The sequence below is a fragment of the Choloepus didactylus genome, chromosome 1 (assembly GCF_015220235.1).
Source record: "Choloepus didactylus isolate mChoDid1 chromosome 1, mChoDid1.pri, whole genome shotgun sequence".
Classification (NCBI taxonomy): Eukaryota; Metazoa; Chordata; class Mammalia; order Pilosa; family Megalonychidae; genus Choloepus; species Choloepus didactylus.
In genome coordinates, this window is record NC_051307.1 from 107,402,240 (window position 1) to 107,420,116 (window position 17,877).

Genomic DNA, 17,877 nt, shown 5'->3' on the forward strand with positions numbered 1-17,877 from the left:
TCGACTTTCCCTCTTTGAATTCATATTAATCTGCTACTAAAACCAATGTACTCATGAATACCCAGAAACTGTTCAACATCTCCTCCAGTGACTCACATGCCATGAAGATTTTAGCCACCTCTTAGCCCAAAATAACATTATTGCTTCAGTTTAGGAGACAAGCTGGATCTGAAAAAGCAGTCTTCAGTTTTTCAAAGCTTTTTCAGTAAAGTCACTGATAAACAACAGATACCTAAACATCCCATCTCTCCTCCACTGCTTCTAATATGAAGTATGCCAAGTAGCTTGCTTATTAACTGCAATTTGGAAAACACTGAGGTATACAAAAACCAAACAAAAATCTGAAATCTAACCACTCAGAAAGAAACATTGTTAATATTTTGATGTATATTCTTCCAGTCTTGCTTTGTGGAGAAACCAGGTAAGACTGAGGGATATATTAAAAAATCTGAATATTTCATATTTATTAGATAATATGAGCATTTTCCCATATTATCAAATATTTCTTAATAGCTGCAAAGTATGAATCATGTGGAAATACCATTTTTTATTTAACCATTCTCTGTTGGACATTTAGACTTTTCCCCTCCCCAACCTCCACCTACCATTAACAAATGCTAATGTGTTATGTATCTTGGTCCGAATCTCAGATTCTTTCTTTAGAGGAGATTACTAGAAAGGGACTTAACGACTCAAAGAAAGTTTTTATGGGTACTGATATACATTGCCAGATTGCTCTACCAAAAAGTTGTATTATGCAATTTATATGCCCATTAGCACATTTTATGCTCATTTTACTGCACCTTTGGCTAGACTGAGAATTAGAATTTAAAAATTGCTAACAAATGAAAATGCCAAGTCATTACTTTACTCTATATGGGTTACAAATGCCATAAATGACACTTCTCCATACGAAACGGGAATCCAAGTATATAGTAATGATTTTAGTAGCTCTATTTATTAAGTGGGTAGCATATGCCAAGTACAATGTAAAGCACTTTATATACACTATCTCACTAAACTCCTTTAACAGCTTTGTAAATGAAGAGGCTGAGGCTGAGAGAGGTTAAGTAAATTTCTCTAAGGTCACAAAACTATTAAATGGGTAAACTGGTATTTGAATCTAGGTGCTTCAGAAATCATGTTTTTAAGCAACAACTATAATGGTATCCCAAGTATAGATACAGAGATAAACTAACGTTTGATGGAAAATATGGGTAACATTTTAGACTGCTTCCTAGTGAGCACAGGTTATTGACATTTTGGTGCTGTAAAAGCAACTGTGAATTTAGAAGTTAAGAAAGACAGAAGGCTGTGAAAGCAGCTGCTCAGAAATGCAAGAAGAAACTACGCCTTCTTGCTTTTGCACACCATGGTCTTAGGATTTCCTTCTTTTCTCTTCTATGCTCCCATGATGGCTTTTGAAAATTGGGTAAGTGCAATTTCTAATTAAGGTTGGTTTCAGTACTTTTAGTTGGTTACAGCAGCACAAAGTTGTCTGTCATAGGTTCCTGGTCCCTGCTCCTGAGTTTATGCTGAAGAAATCAAAGGTAGAGAATAACTATGAATTTGTGTACTAATTAACAAATTTACAAGTTTGGGCTTGAACTGGTCATTTAAGTTTAATAGAGAAATTTTTTCTTTCATAGCTACAGACTGTACCACTAAGCTAAAGATACCTGATAAACATGTACAGACCATTTACAAAAAGCAAGATTGTGGATATCTCAAACTAGTCCTTTATTAGAAAAACAATGCAGGCCAAACACCACCGGATAAATTTTATTTTATTTTCCTTGCATAGAAATAGATTCTGCTAATGCTTCTTAACTTGTACTCAATTATGTTTTTGGTCAAATTCTTAATAGTACTTTTACTTCCCAAAGTATCAATGGCTAGTGCAATATCTTTTTATTAAAAACCTATATAATACCTACTATAACATGGGCATTCAACATGCTAACACAGCTCTGGAACAGAAAAGTTCTAGTATCTGTCTATGACAAGGGTAGTCTGGAGAACAAAGAGGTCTGTAAAAGGTCAAATTCTGGAAAAAAAGAAATCTTTATAGGTCATTTCTATATTTATATCAGTACATTTCACTTTAATATACATAATTTAAAGGAATAACTATGAAAATTACCTCATACTGGAACAACACATAAATTATAGAATGCAAAAGGAAGGTCAAGTCTTCTAGCATGGCATATACACAATCCACTAGCTCTTACTTTCCAGAAGACGTCAGCTAGATTCTTCAGCAATGGATAACTGCTGAGGTTTCTCTTTAACTTGTTTGTAAACTGTGAAAGGAGAACACACCTGGGCACCCCACACAAATTTGTTTTTCTAAAAGCCCTCTAGAAAAAGATGTGATGGCCATTTTTTCCTATTGCTTTCTATTCTGTGTCATGTATGCGGTTTGTTTTAAAATAGAAATCTTTACTAATCAAGCATTACTTTCAAAAGTGAATGATGCCCTCAGCAGGTTAGGGTGGGAGACTCCAGTGGTATTTCAGGTTCTGACACTAATGGGGCAGGCCAGGTACTTAACTTCTCTATACTTCAGTTTCCTTTTTCGTCAATAGAAATTTTTATATTAGCCCTATCTATTTCAAGAGCTTATTATAGGCTTAAAATGAGATAATATCTGTGAAAGTACCCTAAAAAATACAAATCCAACACAAACATAAGGTAGTATTATTATTATAGTAATAATATACATGAAAATAAGGAATTTAAGAAACAATATACCCTCCTGATTAGTGGGAGTTACAAACCACGGAAAGTAGAAATGATAAGAATACAACTACAATGAATGCTAGTATAACTCAAATTAAAGATTTTCAAATATCAAAAAGCTTCAAAGAAAGGGTCTTGAAATAGAAAGTTTAAAAAAAATCATAAGTTTCTGTCAAGGGAAAACAGATTTTTCATTTGTTATGATTTATGTATTATAATGTGGGATCAAAGCTCAAAACAAAGCAAAATGTATACACTGAGAGAGAACACATTTTTGGCCTTAGGTTTCATATTTCCTAATTTACTTAATAAGGTATACCAGCCGTATGGAGGTATTACTTTATATATGACTAAAAACCTTATGATTAATGTATTTTAAAGTGGATATAAGAGAAACAGTCTATACCATAGAATTAATCAACATATAGTTGCTAAGGTTCAAATGAGATAAGGTATAAAAAAATACATTCTATATGATAATGCACAATGTGATGAGAGGACTACGGGATGCATATTTATCAGTAAAGGCCCAGAAGCTTAATACCAGATGGGAAGTAAAGCTTGGAGAATCTTAAAGAATGGTTGAAAGAGAAACTCTTAATTGGATTAATTATTTTATTATTTCATTAAAAATTTTATTATTTCATTAAAAATTCTTTTATTACTGCCGTTTAATTTTTTTTTTTTTTTTGATGTATTTCTATACCACGTAAGGTGAAGGAAGGCAAAAGGGATTCTAAGTATAATTCCTGCTGTGTTCCCCAAGAATGTTCACAAGTTTTACTAAAAATACATCTTAGTGTATTTTTAGTGTTCTCTTTTTGATGAAGTTGGAAAGGCTCAGGGTTTGCTGAAAATAAGAAGGGTGGAATGATGTTTCCTACAGAGGCTTTGGACAAAAAGTTGGCCAGAATCTAGAGTAGGGGAAAGAGCTGTGGACATAAAGAAAAGTTTTAGGATAATTCAGAAAACTAAGTAATAAGTAATGATTAAGAAATGCCTATATTTAATTTTTTTTAAAAATCTTTTTTGATTTAAAAAGCGTAATCAGCTAAAATAAATAATTCTCTCCCAGTTAGTGCACTAACAGAAAGCTTGTAATATCTTAGGTGTATATTGCTTGAGATCCATTTAAACATCAGCCCAGATTTGTTATTACAGTATTTATATAAAACTAAAATATTAGGTGTAATTAATTAATAGTTAGTATTTTCTCCCTTTTTACTCACCTGTAAGATTCTTTGCAAGATTGATGGAAGGGCAATAAATGCTGCCATGCTGTTTAGAACTTGCATGGTCAAAGATTTCAGAGCTGTTATAATAAAATGTTAATATTAAAGTTACTATAAATTAAGAGTTTGTGGTTTTTCCTGTAAGTAAGTGGAAAATAGCAGATTCATATAGCTTCCTAGAAACTTAGCTAACCAAGGCTAATTCAATATTTTAAAATTAACTGTTGATAAAGTTGCAAGAACTACTAATATTCAAGACAAATGATAGAACTGGTGCCACAGAAAGAACTGAACCTGAAAGATGAGACCAACATTAAATGATTTCATTAAGAAAAATAAGAAAAATATAATATTGGAAAAGGTATATAATGATAATTTTTAGCAGATAAAAATTGAGTTGATGGTATAGATGGACTTAGTCACGTCAGTTCTGATAAACTTACCTTCAGAGTGTGGATGAGACGCAGCTGAACTGAACAGCTTCTGAGGGGCCATCATTGCCTCCAGTAATGGAAACCACAGTGCCTATCGTGTCAGAGGAAACCAAAGGTAAATCAAAGTTCTCTGTTATTACTAACACCTAACATTGGCATAGTGTTTTATAGGCTGAAATGTACTTCTCATATACATTTGCTGGTAAAAATTAGAAAAAGATAAGAAGGAACATTTGATTGGAAGAGAAAAGATAGAAAGGAAGGATCATAGCTAGAACAGATAATTTTATCATGTGGCCTTGGGAAATAAAAGGAAGTTGATGTTAAGTTAGTCTAAGCCTTGGAATTGCTATCTCATGTGTCTCAGGAGAGGGTAGGTTGAAAGGAGCCAGGGCAGAGCTTCCTGTCAGGTTCTTATATACTCACATATAAATGTATCACTGACAAAGTCTATATAACCCTATGTACCACAAAAGGGAATGGAGAAATTCCCACAGCACACAGCTGCCCTCCTCGCCCACAAATATTCTTTACTTATGTCAAGCAAGGTAAATAAATAAAGGTTAGCCCCAATTTTTTCCCATGAGCAGCATTATTCGATATTTCCTAAGTCATCACAGAACAGGAGGGGGAATTCATATTATTTTAATAACATTTTCAACTACACATTGAGATAAAGGAATAGATCCATCATTTATTTATTTCTATTATGTATCAGGCACTGTGTTAAATGCTTTACTTTATTTTCTCATTTCAATCTCATCTCTTATACAGTATGTATCATTTTCATTTGAGATAAGAAATTAAGGTTTAGAGAAGTTAAATAATTTGCCAAAGATCACATTGCCAGTAAATTAGACATCTGACTCCAAATTCTTTATATATTTTATCTCTCTTATTCTTTATAATACTGACTATTAAAAATTTAACTTGAATAACTAAAAACCCACAGGCTAAAATAACCATCCATGATAATGACAATCCTACCCCCTGAGAAAACAACACAGCTAAACTTGCAGTACTTTCTCATGTAATTTAACAAACATTTTTGAAGGAATTACATGCATAACAAAGCCACAGCCTTCGGACACTGGGGTAGCAGCATAAATACACACACAGAGGTGGGAGAGGTGGTTAGAGATTCTACTTGGGAAAGGGGTGACCACCTAACTTCCTAAGGTCTAACTTTAAGGAAATACTCTGTGCTGGTTTGAATGTATTATGTCCCCAAAATGCCATTATCTTTGATGTAATTTTGTGTGGGCAGAGGTATCAGTGCTGACTAGATTGTAATTCTTTGAGTGTTTCCGTGGAGATGCACCCACCCAACTGTGGGTGATGACTGTGACTGGATAATTTCCATGGAGGTGTTACCCTACCCATTCAGGGTGGGTTTAAATTAAATCACTGGAGCCATATAAATGAGCTGACAAACAGAAGGAACTCAGTGCAGCTGTGAGTGACATTCTGAAGAGGAGCTACAGCCAAGAGGGACACTTTGAAGAATGCACAGAAGCTGAGAGAGTAGCTATAGCTGAGAGACAATTTGTAGACGGCTGTTGAAAGCAGACTCTTGCTCCAGAGAAGCTAAGAGAGGATAAACACCCCAAGAGCAACTAAGAGTGACATTTTTGAGGAACTGCAGCCTAGAGAGGAAAGTCCTGGGAGAAAGACATTTTGAAACCAGAACTTTGGAGCAGATGCCAGTCACGTGCCTTTCCAGCTAACAGAGGTTTCCCGGACACCACTGGTCATCCTCCAGTGAAGGTACCCGATTGCTGATGTGTTACCTTGGACACTTTATGACCTTAAGACTCTAACTGTGTAACCAAATAAACCCCTTTTATAAAAGACAATCCATTTTGGTGTTTTGCATTCTGGCAGCATGAGCAAATCAGAACATACTCCATAATATTAAATCTTCTGATGATTCTTTTGGAAGGAGACATTACAGACAGTTCATTATCAAGCTTTCTGAAACTTCAAATTTTCTACTTAGTCTAAGGTCTGCGGAAAATTTCAGATAAAGGCAACAGTTCTTATTCTCACTTCTCCAAAACAAAATAAAAGCAAAGCAAAGAAAAACAAACAACCATTAAAATTCCTCAAAATGTAATACTAGTATTATATTCACCAGTCTAGCATTTCCACAAAAATAATATTTACATAAAAACCAAGCTCCAAATATTTTGTTATTGTTGTTGTTATGAAACCAGTTCAGAAATGAAGCAGAAACCAGTTGTTGGGAGATGAGGGGGGATAGGTAGAGAGTGGTGTATGGTGGGGGGTGAAAGTATGTGTAAGAGAGACAGACTTCTCTTATAATCTTAATTGTATTATAAATTGTACAATAAATGGCATAATACTCTCAGAGTAGTGAAAATTTCAGAGGATAGAAAGAGGTCTAACATCTAATGTCTTTCTTAAAATAAACAAATCCCAACTCAGACATAGGTTTTTTTGACATAAAAAATAAATAAATGTTCCTTCTGCCACATCAAAGGAAGCCTTGTTCATGTCCCTGATTAAGAGAGTTCAAATACAGTCAGAATAATGTCCTAGAGGTTAGGAGACCTGGATTTTATATCTAATTCTACCATTAATCTCTGTGAATCTGGACATATTTCAGCTTTGTGTGAACCTAAACTGCTCTATCTATAAATATGTCAATTAACTCATTTTTCCTTAAATTTTCTATGAGAGGAAGGAAGAATATAAAATAGATATTAGAGAAGAGATGGAATAGTTGAAAAATAAATAAGGCCTTGTGTTAAATATGTATAAGCACAGCTTTTAAGAATTCCATCCTACTGAATTTGCCCATCAAAATATAACCATGCCCGGAGAAACTAAGACGGCGGCTAGCTAAGACAGGGCGAAAAAAACGCCTCCATGAAAAACTCTAGCTAAAAACCAGAAAGTGACCCAGAATACCGGTTACAGCGATGCGCCAGCTGGATGAGGGCTCCTAGCTCCAGAGGGGCTGTATACTTGGTGAAACTGGGAGTCAGCATTCTGAAACGAGTAACTAAGCTGGCTGGAAGACCCGCAGCCGCGCAGCGGGCTGGGAAAGCCAGGGTTCAGCGTTTGGAGACCGGCTGGCTCTTTTTTTAAAAAAAAAAAAAAAGAAGGGAAAAACCCAGGAGTGGCTCCAGCTGCGATTGTGGGAACCACGCAGTAAAACACAGCAAGAAGGGGCTGGGCCGGCCTCTCGGTGTCTGGCTGGGAAGATAGCCCGCTGAAGATTCCCTTGGGTCCGGGGGAAAGGAGGGGAGAGCCGGAAGCAGAAAGAAACCCTGCGGCTAGCAGCTGGCTCCCCGGAGGGCTGGATAAACTCCCGCCTGGGGCCGTGCCCACAGCCCTGCCAGTTGTCCTGGAGCTGGGAAGGAGGAACTGTGCGAGGAGGAGGGGGCTGAGACGCCCCGTTCGGCCATTTTTGCCTCAGGCTGAGAGCGCGCAGCCACACGGCCCGGCGGCCTGGGGCTTCCCTTGAGGGACGGTGCGCACTGGTGATGTAGCACGGCATTCCCTCGGCTGAGTTCCTGGAGGAGCACGGCTGGGAGGGGGATCCGCTCGGAGAACCCAGGGACGCTATGCTAAGTCTGGTGGTTTGTGAATCAGCGAGAGAGAGGGTTTGGGGCTGAACTGAAATGAAGGCTTAGACTCTTGTGGCGGCCTTGAATCTCCAGGATCCTGGGGGATTTGAACATTAAAACTGCCCTTCCTCCCTGGCCACCCGTACACACGCCACACATTCAGGGCGGACGGATCCAGCAACACACCCAAGCTGAGTTCTCCAACTAAATCCCACAAGAATCATTTTCCCACACACCGCGGGAACAAGGTTGAGAACTGACTTGAGGGATATAGGTGACTCACAGACGCCATCTGCTGGTTAGTTAGAGAAAGTGTACATCACCAAACTGTGTTTCTGAAAAATCAGATCGATATTCCTTTTTCTTTACAACTTGAAAGAACCCTATCAAGCAAAACAAATGCCAAGAGGCCAAAAACAACAGAAAATCTGAATGCATATAATAAAACCAGAAGATATGGAGAATCCAACTCCAAACACACAAATCACAATATCAGAAGATACACTGTACCTTGAAAAATTAATCAAAGAACTACAATTGAGGAACAAAAACATGGCAAAGGATTTAAAGGACATCAAGAAGACCATGGCCCAGCATATAAATGACATAAAGAAGACCCTACAAGAGCATAAAGAAGACATTGCAAGAGTAAATAAAAAAATAGAAGATCTTATGGAAATAAAAGAAACTGTTGGCCAAATTAAAAAGACTCTGGATATTCACAATACAAGACTGGAGGAAGCTGAACATCATCTCAGTGTCCTAGAAGCCCACAGAACAGAAAATGAAAGAACAAAAAAAGAGTGGAGAAGAAAATTGAAAAAATCGAAATGGATCTCAGGGATACGATAGATAAAATAAAACATCTAAACTTAAGACTCATTGGTGTCCCAGAAGGGGAAGAGAAGGGTAAAGGTCTAGAAAGAGTATTCAAAGAAATTGTTGGGGAAAACTTCCCCAACCTTCTACACAATATAAATACACAAAGCATAAATGCCCAGTGAACTCCAAATAGAATAAATCCAAATAAACCCACTCCAAGACATATTCTGATCAGACTCTCAAATACTGAAGAGAAGGAGCAAGTTCTGAAAGCAGCAAGAGAAAAGAAATTCACCACATACAAAGGAAAAAACATAAGACTAAATAATGACTACTCAGCGGCCACCATGGAGATGAGAAGGCAGTGGCATGACATATTTAAAATTCTGAGAGAGAAAAATTTCCAACCAAGAATACTTTATCTAGCAAACTCTCCTTCAAATTTGAGGGGGAGCTTAAATTTTTCACAAACAAATGCTGAGAGACTCTGCCGATGAAAGACCTGCCCTACTTCAGATTCTGAGGGGAGCCCTGCCGGCGGAGAGACAGGAAAAGGAGAAAGAGATATAGAGAATTATAACAGACATATATAGTACCTTACATCCCAAATCACCAGGACACTCATTTTTCTCTAGTGAGCACAGATCTTTCTCCAGAAGGGACCATAAGCTGGGACATAAAACAAGCCTCATTAAAAAAATAAAAAATAAAAAAAATTGAATATACTCAAAGCACATTCTCCAACAACAATGGAATACAAATAGAAGTCAATAATTTTTGAACTGTAATTCCACTATTTACTTCCTACATGATATAAAATACACAAACTCTAAGGATAAATCAGTGGTTTTGAACTCAATGTAAAATATGTAATTTTAGACAACTATATAAAGGTGGGGGAATGAAGGAGTATAGGAATGTAGTTTATGTGTCCTATTGAAGTGAAAGTGGTATCAAAGAAAAACAAGATTGATATGGATTTAAGAGGTTAATTTTAAGCCCCACAGTAAACACAAAGAAATTATCAGAGAATATAACCATAGAGATGAAAAGTAGAGTTTGGGTTAAGAGAAATGGGGGAAGGGGCAATGGGGAGTTAAGAAAGGAGTGTAGGGATGCTGTTTGAGGTGAAGGGAAATTTCTAGTAATGGATGGTGGGAAAGAGCAATACAACATTCTAAACGTGATTAATCCCACTAATGAAAGGCTAGGGAGGGGGTGGAATGGGAAGATTTAGGCTGTATATATTTTTCCACAACTGAAAAAAAAAAAAAAGTCTAACTAGATGACAATTGAATGCTAAGGATGAACTTGGATGGGACTGGAGGATAGAGGACAGGTGGCTCAAAGGGACACAGCTGAGACATACAGAAAAGGAAATATAGAATGTAAGCTTTGTATCATTGTTGAATCTCTTGTACTTCTTAGCTGTGTTTAATGGGATTGCATAAAAGAATGTTCTTGTTCATGGGAAGTGTATATGTGAATTATAGTGTGTTCAAGGATGTGTGCAGCTAACTCATATGTTCAGAAGACAGAGCAACAGATGATGGATGATAGATAGGGAGGGAAAGAAATAGCGAAGTGACAGCATGTTAAAGTTGGTATATTGCGCTATTGGGGGAAGGGGGTCAGGGTATGATGGAATTCTGAGTATGGGGCTAGTATTGTTTTTGCAACTGTTCATATAACTTTGAATTTATTTCAGAAAAAAATATATAACTATGCCCAAATACAGCTAGCTAAACAAGAGATGAATAAAAATAAAATCATGACAAAAGGACTGGTGGTGAGCCCATAATCCATTTAAATAAAGATCTAAGATTAAACAATGATGGGAATTATGGATACAGCAAAGAATGTAAGTGCTATAAACCTTAATGATATAAAATAATGTAACTAAAACTAAGAGGGATGAAGAGGGGAGGTTGGGGTAAGTATGAGTTCATGTGACTTTCCTTAATGGCATAGTGTCATACATATTATAAAAACTGAAATGTAATTATAAACATATAAACATAATGTGCTGGTTTATATATATTATGCCCCCCAGAAAAAGCTATATTTTTTAGTGCAATCTCTTGGGGGCAAATGTATTAGTGTTGATTAGATTGGAATCCCTTGAGTGTTTCCATGGAGATGTGACTCAATCAACTGTGGGTGAGACCTTTCATTGGATTATTTCCATGGAGGTGCTGACCCACCCATTCAGGGTGGGTCTTAATTGGATCACTGGAGTACTTTGAAAAGAGCCACACAGGTCCAGATGCTGGGCAGATGAGAGACAGTTTGAAAGCAGACTTTTGCTCCAGAGAAGCTAAGAAAGGACAAATGCCCCAACAGCAACTGGGAAGGATATTTTGAAGAGGAGCTGCAGCTAAGAGAGGACAAAATGCTCCAAGAGCAACACTTTGGAGAACGCCATTTTGAAACGCAACCTGGGAGCAAGCAGACGCCAGCCACGTGCCTTCCCAGCTAACAGGTTTTCCGGATGCCAATGGCCTTTCTCCAGTAAAGGTACCCTTTGTTGATGCCTTACCCTGGACACTTTATGACCTTAAGGCTGTAACTTTGTAACCAAACAAACACCCTTTATAAAAACCAACCCATTTCTGGCATTTTGCATTCTGGCAGCATTAGCAAACTGGAACACATAATGATTCCAATCTTTTTCAATTATTCAGATTTTTAAGTTTAGAGAGATTTATTAAGAGATAGTAAAGTGAAGAAACATTTATCTGAAATCAGAAATTCCTCAGTTTTAGGCAAGCTTCCTAAATGAAACTGAATACTATATTTTTGAAAGCAAGCACTATTTGTTCCAATTTTTCCAAAATTATATTAACCTAGGCAGATATAAAGTGTCTAGAATGAAGTTCACCAAATGAAAATGATGGTTATTTCTGGGTAGTGGGAGGGGCACAGGGTAATTCTTTTTTAAGATCCTTTTTCTGTGTAACTTTCTGCATTGCATGATTTTTTTAAATGATGAATATGCATCATTTCATAAAAAGTCTTTTTTATAAACAAAAAAAATCACATCCATATTTAAATGTGTTCATTGTACACAATTTATATTATAAAGGGTTTTCATTAATGTATAACCTTGAAAAATCCTTGATGCAAACTTTAAAAGAGAAATTAACCCATCTCGTAAGAACAGAAAAGGCACCAAGATTTAATATTTTCATTGTAACATATATGGCTAAATATATATGAAAAATAAACACTACTTTCCATTTCAGAAACCTGAGCAGTGACGAGGTCAGGCACTGTCAAGTCAGAGAGGCCTGACCATGGGGGGGCACGCACAGAAGAGTCAAGTTATATCATGCTGCAATTCACCTAAAAGCATTGCAGAATTTAGCTGTCAAATCACATCTCATCCCCTTAGTTTCTGCTTCATTGCTGTAACTCCCATCTGCACCAGTTGCTAAACTATACCTCCTTTGGTTTTGTTATTTCCTTTTTGCATTCCAGGATCTGTTATTGCAATAGTTTCCAACCTTGGCTGCACACTAGAATTGTGTGAGAAGCTTTAAAGAATACCCATGACTGGGCCCCACCTCAGAGATTTTAATTTAATTGATCTGGGGTGCAGCCTGAGTACTAGAATTTCTCACAGCTCCCCAGGAGACTCTAATGTGAAGCCAAGGTTGAGAGGCACTAGATTATAGCTGCCTTTGACATTTTTCAGTTTTTTCTGTCTCCCTTAAGGGCTTTCCTCCAGCTCCTCACATTCACTTTTACCCACAGGGGACAGAAGGTGATAAATGCTGACATGGCCATAGCGCCACTACATGGAATACACAAAATTTCAGTCCAGAGAGAACAAGGACTGTTAGTATTCACACACCTTAAGGTTTGCAGCACATCCAAAGCTAAGAATATAAAGGCTTTTGTGAGAACAAAGAGACCAGGCACTCCTTGTAATAACTTCAGGAGTCTAGTACTCCTGGGAGCACTAAACAGTGATTAAAACCCATTGAATTAAACTCAGGAGGCTGAAAGGGCAGTGGAAATAGAATTAATTCCTAGTATCAGACCAGAACAGACTCTTAAATGCCTAAGCAGTTATTCTCCTACCTCCCGTTGCTGTTGGTTCAAATTATGCGAATTTCTCTGGCAAAGGGCAATTGTCTCTACCACAACACCTTCAACATCCTTCAGTGAGGGATCTTCTTTTCTATCTAGATTCAGAAAAAGTGTATCACTTAAGGATATATTACTGATAATCTCCGAGTTTCTGTGAAAAATTAAATTATTTTTTTCTTTGTATAGCCTTAGGTTTTTATTATATAATCATCCATAAGATTTGATACTGAGGTTTAGATTTTTAAAAACCCAGATGCAGGAGTTCTCTATATGAAAGTTTGATATTCACAGTACATATAAAGCACATGATACTGGACATTTTAGTTTGCTTTTGCCATGGAAAATCCCCAATTATCTGTCTGTGGATTGGTAAAGAGATTATCATCCTTCATCTTTCTTGCTCTAGCATCTCTTCTTTAGCCTATTTCTTAAATGTAGGTACTCTTCTAAGGTACTGTGCTGGTTTGTACATATTATGTTCCCCAGAAAAAGCCATATTCTTTAATGCAATCTTGTGGGGGCAATAGTGTGGATTAGGTTGGAACCTTCTGATTGAGTGTTTTCTTGGAGATGTGACCCACCCAACTGTGAGTGACACCTTTGATTAGGGTGTGAGTGCTTGATTGAATGTTTCCTTGGAAATGTGGCCCCGCCCATTCAGGGTGGTTCTTGATTGGTTCACTGGAGTCCTATAAAAAGAGCTCACAACCTCAGAGCAGTTGTGAGTGACATTTTGGAGAGCAACTGAGAGTGACACTTTGAAGAGGAGCTGCAGCCATGAGGGACACTTTGAAGAATGCACAGGAGCTGAGAGAGGAGCTGAAATGCAACCTAGGAACAAGCAGATGCCAGCCATGTGCCTTCTCAGCTAACAGAGGTTTTCCGGATGCCAAATGCCTTTCTCTAGTGAAAGTATTCAATTGTTGATGCCTTACCTCCCACGCTTTATGGCCTTAAGACTGTAACTGTGTAACCAAATAAACCCCCTTTATAAAAGGCAATCCATTTCTGGTGTTTTGCAAAATGGCAGCATTTGCAAACTGGAACAGGTACTCTCTGAGGGTGTTTTCTCTTTTTCATTTTTCAGTACTCTCAGCCACCCTTGTGGTTTCAACTTTCATGTCTTTGCTAATAACTTTTAAATATGCAACTCCAGCCCTTAGAATAGTCACCTCCCTCGAGGACATCTATTTCCTCACACACATCCTGCAAGTACCTCAAACTTAGTGAAAAAGCCCAACTTATTTTTCTCCTCCTTTTAAACCTGCTCCTCCTCTCACATTTCCAAGCTAAGTTAATGGAACCATCATCCTTAAGCCAACCAGTTTATAAATCATCATCTTTGATGCTTCCCTCTTTTTTACCCCCCACACTCAAATAAATTGTCAAATATTGTTGATTCTACTTCCACAATCTCATATGCTCACTACTTTTACTGTGGTGAAGCTCTTTATCAACTCTCACCTGCATTATGTAACAGCCTCTTAACTAAACTTCTGACTTCCAAATCTTACTTCCCTCATTCCTTTTTATACTGCCACTAGAGTTTTCTTAAACACAAGTTCAAACAGAGCACTCTTCTCTGCAAAAACTATCAGACTACTAATTTAAAAAAAACCAGAAATGTAAGTAATCCTCTGACCCTAAGTAAACATTCTAGCTCATCTTCTCACCCTCTGTGCTCTTGTTTCACCAGATTATTTCTTACTCCCAGAGGATACTGGCTGGGCACTTTCATGTTCATGTGCTTAGAAGGCTCTTTCCCTGCTCTGCCTATTTCCAAACTCCTATTTACCCTTCCAATCTTATGTCAAAGGTCAATCCTTCCACAAAGCTACCTCTGATTCATCGGTTACAAACAGTTCCCTAATTTTCCCCACTCCTCCAGTGCTTTCATTGTACCTCTTTTATAATAGTCCATTCTAGTTGCATTAGAGGTTTTAATCTACATATCTGTCTTCTTTGCTAGACTGTAGTTCTTAGGATGGGGATTGTGTTTTTGGCATCTACGTATAACCTATCTGAACTAGCACGGTGTCTTGCAATTGGCAGATCCTCCAAAATTCTTAAGCATACTATCAAAATTGAATCTGAAAGTGGATGGCAGACATGAGATTATTATTGAGAATTTTATATTCATTGGAATTCAAAGAACTGGCTTCTCTAGGTATACCATCTGCAAATCATTGTGCTGATTTTGCGGAAATATTTTTACTTTTCCCTCATTCTTTCATGTATTGTCTACAAAAAAAAAAAAAAAATTCTTGTAACACTCAATTTAAAAACAAACACACCACAAATGCAACAAACCTAACACAATCAAATTGGTTGAACACATACTGATGGTCTAAAAATAACAAATGTCTAGTTAGACTACCAATATGGAAAAATCAATCAAGTGTTTACTGGGGTTCCAAAAAGTTTTAGTATAATATCAGATGCTCAAGATACAATACAGACCCTAGGAAATGACCAACAAAAAAACATGGATAAACAAAGGAGCCACAGAGAATTAGGAGAAAAGGTGTATTAGGGGAATGGGTGGACCAAGAAATGTGTTGGTGTGTTAAGAAAACCGGGACATGGTAAACATCACCTATCAAGTGATTCCCTGACCTCCAGAAAGGCTATTTTGAAATTGTCAAGGATACGATCAATATGAAATATCTGTGATAAAGCCACTCAAGATTCTAAAATGTCAAGTTTTACTGCTCTGGGGTACAATTACATAGATTCAGTATAAAAACAATGACTTTATACTTTTTACCTACTGATTACAAGCTCTGATTTGCTGCTATTCAGCACATTATAGTAATTTTTAGTTATGTACCTCATTTATACATAACCAAAACATAAGGGCAGAATTATGATAAAAAAATAGCCATGAACAGAATCTAATTTTCTATATATTTAACTCCATTGACAATTAGCATCACAAAGTCACAATGGTTTCTATCCTTTCTTATTATGAAAGCTTGAAAACTAAAACTTGGATCAAGTTGAAGTGAATAAACAGCAATTATACAGATGGATGAATGCAATTATTACCTAATAAATGCAGTTTACCAGACAACATCTTTCAAAACACAGGTCCATGGAAGAAAAAAATAGTTGTAAATTTACATTCAATAACTTACTTTCATTTTCATGTGTAACTTCTTGAAGTTTGCTTTGTAGTCTCTAGAAATCAAAAAGAATACAATAAGTGAAAGGAATTCTCTACTTCTCTAATCTACCAAATGTTTAAATGAATATATTTTCAAGGAAAACTTCCAAGAAACGAGGTTTTTAAGAAAGGTCCCTTACTGTCATTCAGAAGAGAATCCTTGTGTATAGAGAAAGCATGGCTAGCAGTGTAGGAAGGGACCCAGAGTATCAAATATCATTTATTTGGTCCCACTTTTACTTCTGTTGCTCCATCACATAGTCACAGTAATGAGAATTAAGGTTTATTCATGCTTTGCATAAGGGAATAAAATTCTCGTAACTGGGTTATGAGAAAATAGGATGGAATAAATGGGAATAAAATGGACAAGATAAAGCAATCCCCGTGGTGTAACCACCTCTATGCTGATGACTCTCAAATATGCAGTTGTAGTGACGTATCAAATTCTAGATCCTTAAGACATCCTTAACTCATGCTTCAAAGGCTTCTTAATATACACTGACGCTGACTTTAACATGTCCTATTTATCCTAAATTTGCTCCTTCTTTTAGGGTCCCTATCTAGGTTAATGTTAAATGATTAACAACTCCCTCTCACTCACCTCACACTATAACTAAATGAGCGATAAGTTCTTGACTCTATGCCCTCTTCTCTCTCCACCACCACTGCCACACCTAGTTCAAGCTCTCACCAACTCACATCTATATTACTGCAAATGCTTTCAGTTTTACCTCCCTTTCCTGGTTCCCCTCCTACTTCACCAGATCCTCCCACAATCACTAGGTCAGTCTTTCTGAAACAAACAATATCAGGTAAATTCCTTTCTTAAAAACCTTTAGTTGGTCCCCTATACAACAGGATCAGTCCCAATTCTTTAGCATGTCCTACAAAATCTTTCAAAATCTGGACCTAGCAGTCTATATTTCTTTGTATTACCATGCCTCTGCAAATGATGGTCTTACTCCCTGCAAGGATCTCCTTCATCTCCTTCCTCTTTCCATGCTGGGAGTACTTCTACTTATCCTTTACAACTATGTTCAAAGCATCTTCAGCAAATAAATTGGAAGATAGAAAGAGATATGGGATAATTTATAGACTAAAAGAGATTAAGAGCCTATACAAAGCTTCTGAGCGGTATTTGAAACTTGAGACCAATATGGAACATTTTTTGATCCAAACAGGAACTCCTTAATTTAATCCTAGCCAGATGACACAACTACAAAAATAAATAAATAAATAAATAAAATTTTTTTTTGAGAATATGGAGCAACCAGAACTCTCATACATTGTTGGTGGGAGTTTAAACTGGTACAATCACTTTGGAAAAGAGTCTGACAATTTTTCCTAAAACTAAATCTATACCTATCCTATGAATCCAGTAATTCCACTCTTTTTGCTATTTACTGAAGGAAAATGAAAACGATTATGTACAAAAAAGCTTGTACAGGAGTGATCATAACAGTTTTTTTCATAATAGACAGAAATTAGAAATAGTCCAGGCATCAACAGAATGGAAAAATAAACTGTGGTATATTCACACACTTAGATACTACTCGGCAATAAAAAGGGAAAAAAATACTGATGCCTTCAATAACAGAAATAAATCTCAAAAACATTATGCTGAGTGAAAAAGCCTTACATAAAAGAGTACCTACTGGATGATTCCATTAATATTAATCAATACAAAACGTGAAACTAATCCATAGTGAAAAAATTAGAGGAGTAATTGTCTCTGGGGAGATGGGAACAGGCACTGATTGGGAAGGAGCATGAGGGAACTTCATCTTTTT

General features: G+C 36.8%; 1 protein-coding gene across 1 annotated transcript in view; it reads right to left on the bottom strand.

Moving 5' to 3' along the window:
- VPS8 (VPS8 subunit of CORVET complex) overlaps nt 1-17,877 on the bottom strand; it is a 275,358-nt gene that overhangs the window by 56,070 nt on the left and 201,411 nt on the right. Inside the window, 4 exon segments of the mRNA XM_037839097.1 lie at nt 3,972-4,054; nt 4,418-4,499; nt 12,913-13,016; nt 16,059-16,101. Of these exon segments, the coding sequence (XP_037695025.1) occupies nt 3,972-4,054; nt 4,418-4,499; nt 12,913-13,016; nt 16,059-16,101 (312 nt within the window).